This window comes from Epargyreus clarus, unplaced genomic scaffold (genome assembly GCF_041222505.1).
Source record: "Epargyreus clarus isolate Ecla_fem2 unplaced genomic scaffold, WU_Ecla_fem_2.2 ptg000035l, whole genome shotgun sequence".
NCBI classification, from domain to species: Eukaryota; Metazoa; Arthropoda; class Insecta; order Lepidoptera; family Hesperiidae; genus Epargyreus; species Epargyreus clarus.
The window spans coordinates 4,042,590-4,053,993 of record NW_027332240.1 but is presented as its reverse complement, the minus strand read 5'-3'; the positions used below and the strand labels follow the sequence as shown (position 1 = coordinate 4,053,993).

The following is an 11,404-nucleotide window of genomic DNA, read 5'->3' as shown; positions in this document are numbered from 1 at the left end:
TTCAATTTGCTATGGCGACACGATTCATTTCTATATTCAGAGCGGACTAGCAGTTTTACGCGGACTATACAATTTTAATCGTACGTAATATTTGTACGATTAAGTATGAACAGGTATTTATATTAACATTTACAAACTTAATTTATCTTTTTGAATAATTCAATTGCATGCGTGTAATTTAATTAATGAAGTCGAATTAAATTATTTTTCTTTAATGATATGAGAAATATTTAAAACGGTCTATTTATTGTTTTAATTTATATTTTTAATGATTTATGCAATCATTAAAATAATAATACATATTCATTTATCATTACTATTCAAATATATATACGCTAAATAATTAAACTCATTATTTGAAATAAAAAATAATATGTACACTTATTAAAAGTACTATTAATGTGTTTTAAAAAATAGGTTCGGTAGTAGTTTATGAACAAAATTAGTTAATTATATTAATTCAATTAATAGTAATAAAAATAGATACCAAGACAAATAGAAATATTTTTCCAAAAATATTTTCCATTCAATATTTAGCTATTGTACAAATTCGTAAGGGCATCTGACTTTTTGGTATATTTATAAGTTCGGCTATTTTGAAAAAATCCAGCGGTCTATGAGTATTATCATAGATCAATCTTACACCCATTATTTATACTCAATCTATCGAATTTTGCTAACTAGAGATCGACATTTGACAGGATGAAGTAATTGTCATTGGAAACACATTGAATAGATTGGTTTATTATTATTGAGCATAAGTGATTACAATGAAACAGTATTCAGTGATGATGTGTTGTAAATAATAATAGTCTCTAAGATATAGAAGTTCAAACTCATACAAAATGAAATCATACAATATTTCAGAAAGTATATAATTTACACCACTTCGTCACTGAATACTTTATGGTTATCATAGACTATCGGTTGCCACATGTTTAACAATGACCCCCAAAACATATTTTTTTTTTCAAAATGGCGGAACTTGTGATATGCGATCCCATAAAATGTTAGATGACCTTCATTATGCCCTTAGAAAATAAAATATACTTAATCTTCATCATATTTCAAACAAGATGAACTTATATTTTCATAGCCAAAAAGTTTAATATCGTCCGCGATGAACAACCTGCCAATTTTATTGAAATGATATAGATATAATTATTCAGTAGAACGTCTACCTCATTAGCAGTATTGTTTTCAAGTAGCGCTTCTAGTATTAAAACTGGCTTTAAAATACATTGATTTAGTAACAACTTTGAATTTGAGTCTAAACTTGGATCTAGAATGAAAAAATGTCTAAAACGAACATCTTTTTGTGTTTTCAAAATATGTTTTAAAACTAAAAAATATTGAGACATTATCACTATAATTATCAAATATTTGTAAGTTTGACAGTAATCATAAACGCCTTCTACGCTCACAGCCCCACACTAGGATTCCCTGTAGCGTGGCCGCTATGTACACACACATAGACGAATACACAAACACCCAGACCCAGAACAGATATCTAAATTCAACATTCAAATATCTGTCTGGCCGGGGATCGAAACCGGAACCCTTTGCGCGTCAGACCGGTATGGTGACCGCTCTGCCACGCGGGTCGTCACTTTAATTAAAAAAAAATACGATGTATTTCATATTTGGTTGTAGAATTAACGTAATGACTTCCCCGTATTAACTTCAATCTCATAAATAATAATTAACCATCGATATATGACCCAAAAAGAGTGACATTTCTCACATGCGCTGTGTCGTTTTATTAAATAAAATATAGTTAAATTAAATTATGGTGTATCAGTATTTACAACTAAAGTTGATAAATCGCATAGCTCCTATTTGTAGCAATATTTAAATATTTTAAAGTTTCATTTTTAATCATAATCTTAGGCACAATTCGTGATCAAATATAAAAAAATAAATATATAAAAATTAACCCGGATAAAGATAAAGCCGGCTTTGTAGAAACCCTTTGTACACTCACAACCCCACACTAGGGGTGTGGGGTTGTGAGTGTGCGATTCCCTATATCGTGGTTGCTATGGACACACAGAGACAAATACACAAACACCCAGACCCAGAAACAGAAACCTAAATAGATCATTTAGATTTCTGTCTGGCCGGGGATGAACCCGGGACCCTCTGCGCGTCAGACCGGTATGGTGACCGCTCCGCCACACGGCTTGGATGTAGTTTTCATTATTCATACGAGCTTAGTAGCCGTTATTTTCAAATTATAAATAGATATTTAAATTTAATTTAATATGTATATAGCTTTTTTTGTTAGTGGCCTATTATACAACTTTACAAATATTTAATAATCTGAAATAATATTTAGATGACGTAAGAGTATTAGTAATAATAAGAACAAATACTTCGCTTCTTATATTTTCCTGTATAAGAACTATTTCTTACAGCTAGTAACCCTATACCAATGTTACCATATTTAATAATAATATTACGTAATTAGATTGTAATGTATGTGTAAAATAATGTATATTATTATTATAACATATCAGTTTGATCTGAAATTATTAAATTAAAATGCGAGAACATTTTATGCTAAGCGCTTTGTTGCTGCTGTGGATTTTTCGGGATGAGAGTATATAAAAATACTCATAAATAGATATGCAAAAATTTTAAGTTTCGAGTTTTGTGGGGCTCGGTCATGATGAATTTAAAAAAGTAGGTAATTGTAGTGTTTAACCTCAAGTTTACATAAATAAAATAATATGGAAAACAGATTGAAACTCATCAGTTTCCTTCCTTTATATGATTCGTGCACACAACGCTCGAACACACATAAGCGTAATTAATGCGTAGGACATTAGCCTATTGCACCCACACATTCTCACTTTCTTGAGTCATTTTATTTGACAAAATCGCTTAGTCAGATTATAATCAGAAATGGCAGCATTTCTATTTCCCTCTTGCTTCTCTATACTGTATGAGGGAGAAGCTTATACAAAAGAAGGAATTTTGGACTATACTGTTTTTTTAATATCTACTGGCTGTTAAAATGTTGTGTATGAAGTAATATAATAATATGCTTTAATTAATAAGTTTTAAGCTGTTTTTGTTTCTATTTTTACTGTTTATACTGTTTAATGATCACTCCGACGTTGTTTATAGTTTTATGGTGCCTTCTAAATGTTAGTTTTTAAGTGTTTTTCGCAGATTATAATTATTATTGTGTTTTTGAAAAATGTTTGATGTTACACTTCAACAATATTGTAAAGAATAATTGTTTAATAATTAATATTTATTTTTCAATTATTATTTATGGTTACATATATTCATTATTGTTAATTATTAATATATTGTTCATTTATTATCCGATTAATTGATATTATTTAAATTACTACTCATTTATTATCCAATTTATATTGTTAATTATTTAATGATTCATTTATAATTCGACTATTAACTTGATTATTATTTTGTTAATTATTTACTGTCGTTAAGCTATTATGTGATGTATTACAGTTACCAACTAAATATTTAGTAGAATTGACGCTTAAGTTCAAATAATGCGCCTTATTTCGTGAGCAATAAGATTGCTTTCAGTGTTGCTATAAATACTTGTATGTGAAGTAGTAGTATTTTAGAATTGTGCGAGAGTAGAATGGATTTCTTCTAAATTGACGGACATTTAAACTGCATTAAATATAATAATGCGATTTAGCAACTTAAATAAAGGTGCTGCCACACTGCTGTTTAAAAATGTTTCCAAACATTTTCTATTACAATTTGTTAACTAGTTTAGAAATGTTTACTAACATTATCTAGTACATCTAACATGAAAATAGTTTCTAATATTGTGATCATATGTATCTTAACAAATGTTCACTAACGTTTGTAAACATTTTAAACAGTAGTGTGGCAGCACCCTAAGATTATCTTGCTATTAAAAATCGTAAAAAAATATATTATACAGTTTATATGGCCGTTAGTTTCTTTTATTTTAGCAAATTGTTATGTTGTGAATAGGACTTTGGTGTTTAAATAAGTTATTAAAATGGTTGTCTAGAACTTAGTGGAGATTACGTTGTATATTATCTTTAATCTCGAAACGTTTTTAATTTTTATAAAACAACCCTAAATATTTTCAAGATAAACTCAGTAAAATTTTACCCTTAGGTAAAAATCTTATTTATACAGCCGTTTTTTTTAATTAAACAGTGTCTATAGATAAATTTAAAAATACTATAATTGATATAAATTTTAAAAATACTGAAACACCACTTTCCGCACACGTACTGTATCTATAAACATATTATTAAAAAATAAGTTCGCATACTTTGGTGTAAATCATATGCTTATTGAACTTAAAAATGATAGTTATTATAAAATTGTACACTGCCTTTAATTTTTAATAATAATTGAATATTACATTTGTTTTAATATCCATAACACAGTATTAAGCTGTAAACAAAAATGGGTTTAAAAAGTTATACCTTTTTTAATTTGGGCAGTTTGAGAATTGTCATCAGCTTTGTGGAGTAAGGTTCAACTTTGCGTATTTATGTTAAATACATTTTTTAAAAATTTTTGTTTCTTACTCTGAAGTTTCTAAATCTTATTGATATCTCTAATATCTTAATTACATTTTGAAACAATAATAACATTGCCATAATATACTCGTATACGTAATAACGTGATTCGAACATTTAATAATATATAATGTATTTATAAATGTGCTTACAATTATATGTAACTTTTGAACAAATCGCAAATATAACTACGCAAATAATATAATTGAGTATTATTATAATAAACATAAAATAATATATAGCATTGTTTATAATTAATTATATTCTTCGGTTTAATATTATCTGTATCTGTAATTAAAAAATCTAAGGTTCTAACTTCGATAAACTGAAACCAACGCCATCTATACAAAACACCAATATACAAAATCTATGTTGCCTTTTTATAAGCTAAGTCCGCACTTGCTTTTTGCAATAATCATCATTTTATTCGATCATTATTTTAAAGTGTCACCAAAACATTACGTTAAAAGGTAATTTTGTTAATAAATCCAAGAAAAGACTACGACATAAAATCGCAAAACCACAAACGCAAGTGCGAACTTACCCTTACGAATAGCTCTTAATCTGCCGCGTGTACAAGCTCTAATATATTTGACTTTTGCTAGCTATATTTTTTGATAGATTATTTTTGATTAGCGGTACAATAGGTTTATTAAATGAATGTAATTAGATCGTATAAGTATAAAAAGACAAGCACTATGTATGAGTATGTATGGTTCGCGCAAAACTTCAAGTCCGCTCTGAAGTTAATGCAAGCAGGTGTCAGTCAGAGCGCCAATGCGGTCGAACACTACTACAAGCATATACTCCGTAGCAACGTAAGGGCACACTAACGCAGCTATGTACCCGTGGGCGAGAGCGGGCAGCGAACGGGTCCCGTGTTATCTTCGTCCCGCTAATACCTAGAATTTGCTATTATGACGCGACTCATTTCTATATTCAGAGCAGGCTAGCAGTTGGGCGCGGATTATACATATGTATGTATGTATGTATGAGCTAGACGCACTCGGATAAAGAATACATTTGCGTGAAAATTTAATACTTTTTAAGTGACGATTGTTAAGCTTAAGAATGTATGGATGTAGATTTAAATTGTTATGTATAGTCTATGAGTGTACTATGGCATCTTATTTATAGAGTCCAGAGTTCGAGTTTAACATATTATGAGTTGTAACTAGGGTTGCCACCTTATTTTTCGACAGATAAAGTATATTGATTATTATAGGTAATAAAAAAAGTACATAGTATGAAAATAAAGTACACTTTATTTTTCTCTATTAATATGTTTTAAGTTAAGGGATGTCGCGCTGGCGAGTGACGAAATCGATTCAGCACCAATCGATACATTTCGTTTAAAGAAAAAATACTTACGACTAAACTTTTAAATCAAATCATGCGAAATAAAGTATTTCCGTGTACTTTATTGTTCTCATAAAGTATAGAGTACAATTACCTGAAATAACGTACAATACTTTATTATAAAGTACGGGTGGCAACCCTAGTTGTAACATATTATGGGTTTCTTTAATGGTGACACTTTTACCATTAAAGAATTGATTTACGAAAAGCTTAAGAACACATTGGAATGGTGGATTATAGCCTAGTCTTCAATTCTGACAGGAAATGTAAGTCCAAGGGGGTTACTACCATCTCTTAAAACAATATCATTTTAATCATATTTTTAGTTTTTTTTTGCAGGAAATTTAACTTTTTAAGCAAAATATGACAATTTCAGTTGATTTTATACAATGGATAAGCGAAACATTAATAAGGGTTTAAGTTTGTTCAACTGTGTATGATAGAATATTTTACTGTTTTAAGGAGGAAATAAAACTTTTTCTGAACTATGATGGTTTTTAAAAGATGGTGGTAGGCCCCCAGCAATGGAACAGGTTGATGATAGACATTTTTTTTTGTGATTTAAAAACTTTTCACAATTTTCAATAATATGGTATGTGAGGCTGTATCTAATGATTTAAATCTATGATGTTTTATCACAATTATGGTGCTATTTTGTTTTAATTTAGTACTTTAGTAATTAACACAATTTTGGACTGAACTATCATCAGCTAAGTACAAAATTTAATCAGGTTTTTTCAAAACTATTATATAACTTGTTCCAATAAAAAATGTATTCCAAATTGGCATCATTTCTATTTAGGTCTCGTTCTTCTATGTCAAAACGAGACAAAATGAAATAAACATGCTTTTTTAGAATTCACTCATTATTGACACGAGTTATACACGCAAATGTATTCCCAATTAAAGTAACTATAGTAAATAGTGTAGTATAATTTATATGCACGCCTCTAAACGAAAATAACTCAAGCCTTAGTTATTCTTATGCTAGCTGTACTGTGAACTTGTGATAATTATATTAATATTGTGTTGCTGACTGTACGTTGATTTGTCTATGAAATATATTATGAATAAATTAGTGTGACGGTGATTTATTTGTTTTATTAGGAACGCTTCTCAATTTGATGCTAATGGTTTGATGTAAAAAATATTGTTTTGACGTTGCTAAATCATATGGAGTTAAACTGTTTCATTTTGAGACGATATTCTATTAATTATTAAATAATCCTAATAATAAGTTAATAGTTCTGATTTTTTTGTAATATAAGAGCAGCAGCCCATGGTCATCTGTGATCAACCCTAGATACTATTAGATTCCTACCTGAGGTCGGCCATACACGCGCCGTTACTCCTCAGGACTAAGCTGAAACGCCTCGGAAAAGTATGTCTCCCTTACCACATCCTTCAAACCAAATTGTAGCAGGGCGTAACACTGCTGTTATTAGTCACAAAGGGGTCTTTTTTATAATATGGAGTAGCAGACGAGCATGCAGTCCACCTGATGGTAAGTGGTTACTGCCGCCCATGGACAGCTGTAGTAGCCTATAGATAGGATTAGATATTCGTACCTGAGATCGGCCACAGATGCGCTGCTACCCCCGAGGACTATGCTGGAACGCCTCGGAAAAGTATAACTCCCTTACCACATCCTTCAAACCAGAACACAGCAGCGCTTAACACTGCTGTTATTAGGCCGAAATAGGTGTGGCGGTGGTGCCGCCGGAGTCGAACCACAAAGGGTTCTACCACCTTCCAACCTGGCTCTACCCTCTTAAGGCCTTTAAGGGTCTATTTTTATCACATTTTATATTTTCAGTATTTTAGCCAACATTATTTTATCATTAGGTAGTATCTACAATGAAACTCAATATATAACAAAGTAACTATATTTATTTAATATGTAACATTGTTTTATTAAATTATAATTAAACAATTATCTCACTAACCGAGCACTGAGTAATGTGTAAATTATTTAAGAAATTTAATGAACAATAAGATAATTGGAGTAAGGTAGCTGGAGTAAGGGCTCGTACACAAAACTGCGATGCGAATTCGCAACGCAGAAAATTGCGACACGAATTGCTGCGATGCGATATCGTGCGGCATAGCGTCTCCCAGGGTGACCAACAAGAACAACAATTGTGACGAAACGTCGCAGGAATGCGCGATGCGAATCAATTCGCAAGTTTTTGCGATGCGTTGAGGGAGCTCGCAAATTTTTACGATGTGTACAAGCTCTAAGGTCGTACGATTGAATTCGTGGCTATATTTGGTCTTTTTAAATAATGGTCACATTACAGGTATAAATAATTCCATAGAGTGTGGCTCGATGTTGCCAATTTAAATAAAAATAATGTTTTCTTCTCAAATAGTTAAAAAAACATATTATTGCACAGTCCTCTATTTAAGTGAATTAGTACTTTTGTAGTTTCTAGAAACAGAAACATATATTTATTAAATATCATATTAAATATTTACTTTTAATTCATTATGTTGTTTTTCGTATTCTTGTAAGAAAACCCCTTCATTTGATACCCATATCGCGGGTGTGCACAAAAAATATCTGCTCCACCATATAGATTAGACTAGACTGTACTAGTCTGTACTAGATTTAGACTGTACTAGTCTTATGTATTGTCAACCAAACCAAAGATGTATGCAAAAGTTCAGTCCAATTAGTTGAGGTAAACTGGTTTAAAATCCAGTCACCAGATTTGATCCTCACATACAAACAAACAAACAAGGCAATTTAAATATAAGCTTATAATTACATGACCTACTAAAGCACAGACTGTCTGCTGAATTATTTAACTCAGCAGACAGTCTGTATTGTAAATACAATAATTATCCATTTTTGCATTGTTTATTCATCTTATGTTGCACTTGTTTCAATAATGAATAAATTATTCTACATGTCATATGAAAGATGTTGCATAAGTAATATGTTATATTATAACATTCATATTTGAAAGGTGTGTAACATTACTTAATACCCTAATCACTTATAAAAATTATTATATCATGTTTTTTTTACAATCAATATGGAACTTATCATTACAACTCTTATTTATAAATCTTTTATACAATTTTAGTACACATTTAAGTCTAATATAACTTTAAGATCATTTTTGATTAAATTTAAACTGAAAGCAATGGTTTTACCTTATTAATTCTAGTGGGCTTAAACCAAAACAATAAGTTTATCTACATAAATTAATAAGCAAATCATTATTGATGGATTTTGAAGTCCATTTAACCTTTAAAGAAATCACTAGACATAATTTGTAAGCAATTGGTGTAGAAACTTGCCACTTTAATGGCAATAACGTCAAAAACCTTTGGAGTTATATATTTTTTTTAACAGAAGCACTTTTATTTTTTATTAATGTAGTGCAATAGTCCTTTCCTGTCTTTCGAAAACGTAACCAAACATCCAATATTCACTCAACCTCAAACAAAATCAGTCAACATCTTAAACAAGATGATAGTACCCAAAGTCCTTGATATTATTGACGATGGATTAGCCTCATAGGTGGAAGAGCATCATCTATAGTCGCACAGATGACTTCCCAGTGATGTGCCACTTTGTCACGAATTTGTCACTTTGCAATGACAATCACTCCAAATCGTTAGACCAACCGACTAACACACAGCATCATCAGTGCATTAATCCATAATTCACAGACACAGAACCCACTGTAACATTTCAACAAACTATTTTACACTTTCACTATGCACTATATGTGTTCCACTTTAGGCATAACCAACTTTCATAAGTCCACCTTCGCACCAATATTACTGAGCGGTATCGCTTGCAACTCTGTCCGGAGACAGAGGAACTCGCCAGCGACACACATGACCGCTGCGCAGGCGATGTTAAGTGCCCACCAGGAAAACGTAGTCGGAAAGGTGCCATTGTAGACCCAGCAGAAGACTAAGTGCAGGCCGTAGAAGGTGCAACTGGAAAAATGGTAAATATTTCGGATTAAACGTCTCTTTTTTATAATGTAGCATGTAGTCCATCTAATGGTAAATGGCCACCAATATAGACATCTATAATCAACCCTAGATCAGAAAATGTCCAAACTGAGGTTATCCATAGATACGTCGCTACCCCTGAGGATTAAGTTAGAATAGAACGTATTGGCTAAATATGTGACTTAACACACCTTTGAAACCAGAATACATCAGTGCTTAAGAATACTGCTATGATTTAAAATTTGTTGTAGTCACCGGAGTCGAATCACAACGTCTTCTATCATTATTGACTATATCAATTATGTTATAACAGTGTCAAGCACAGCTGTCAATTTTTAATTTTAAGCTCAAACACTTCCAATAAGTTTGTCTCCTTTACCACACCCTCCAAAGCGAAATACAGCATCTGCATTGCTGTTATTTAAAAAAAGGCAAAAATAGATGGAGTACCTCCAAAGTAAACACAGAGTAAATCTTATATATAAAATTCTCGTGTCACAATGTTAGTTACCATACTCCTCCAAACCAGTTTTACCGATTTTCACCAAATTTTATATGCATATGCAGTAGGTCTGAGAATCAGCTACTTTCTATTTTTCATACCCCTAAATGATAAGAGTTGTTCATCCTTAACATTATTTTATTTAAAAGGCAACACAATGTTTCCCGGGTCAACTAGTAATATGTATAATATTAGCCAGTTACCTGAAATCCAAGCACAGCTTAGTTCTACCGACTAGGAGCCATAGTAGAACCGCACCAATAACTGCATTAATTACAAATCCCGTTATCACCGAACGCCCTTCATTGTCTCTGACATGTATCTCCTGAAAAACAATGTTTTAATAAATTAAATATAGATAGGATTAAAATGGTGTCTGATTAAAACTAAAGAGGTGACGGGGCAAACTATTCATTAATGTTTAACATAATCCAAAATGTTTCTTTAATTACAACTCTTTACATTAAATGGATATGTAAGATACTATATCAATGTTAATTAATAAATTAAATAAAAAATATATAACCACGGTATAATTAGATATATTAAACAAAATAGGAATATATTTTGGATTAAAATGTACCTTTAACATCATAATGATTTTAGAGTTGTGCGGTTATTCATGCAAAGCAAATAAGTAATTTAAAGTGAACATACATGGTACTCGAATATGTGGTCCAGCGTCCTGGCCGAGCCCGTGAGGTCTTGCATGATAGCGATCAGCAGACACAAACTCAAGTACAGCAACGACTGCATAGCCACTATCTGAGACGTGATGAGACACGGGTCCCAATGGGTATAGCGAAATGAGCCAGTAAGCTTCTTAATCTTCGTCATTTTTACAACAAACACAACAAGTTTTAAACAATATTAATTGTTTCGTAACGTAATGCGAAGTTGTAAAGTAAACATATGGGTGACGAATCGTTCGAAATTTAGTTACAGGTGCACTGAAAATCACTTTGTTAAAATAAATCGTAATCGTATTCGTAACTTGTGAAATGTATGTCAG

The 11,404-nt window shown here is 31.3% G+C and overlaps 1 protein-coding gene across 1 annotated transcript; it reads right to left on the bottom strand.

The window, feature by feature from the left end:
• Positions 1-8,950: 8,950 nt before the first annotated feature.
• Sys1 (Sys1 golgi trafficking protein) lies at positions 8,951-11,404 on the bottom strand. The gene is made up of 3 exons (XM_073092031.1): positions 11,050-11,404; positions 10,596-10,717; positions 8,951-9,872 (listed from the first exon to the last, which is right to left on the bottom strand). Exons 1-3 carry the CDS (start codon positions 11,227-11,229, stop codon positions 9,683-9,685), a joined length of 492 nt encoding a protein of 163 aa, XP_072948132.1. The 5' UTR covers positions 11,230-11,404; the 3' UTR covers positions 8,951-9,682.

Coding starts and splice junctions, on each gene's coding strand:
- Sys1 (XM_073092031.1), bottom strand. CDS start 11,229: ATGACGAAGATTAAGAAGCTTACTGGCTCATTTCGCTATACCCATTGG. Junction 10,718..11,049: donor ACCACATATTCGAGTACCAT/GTATGTTCACTT, acceptor ATTGTTTTTCAG/GAGATACATGTCAGAGACAA. Junction 9,873..10,595: donor AAGCTGTGCTTGGATTTCAG/GTAACTGGCTAA, acceptor CCATTTTTCCAG/TTGCACCTTCTACGGCCTGC.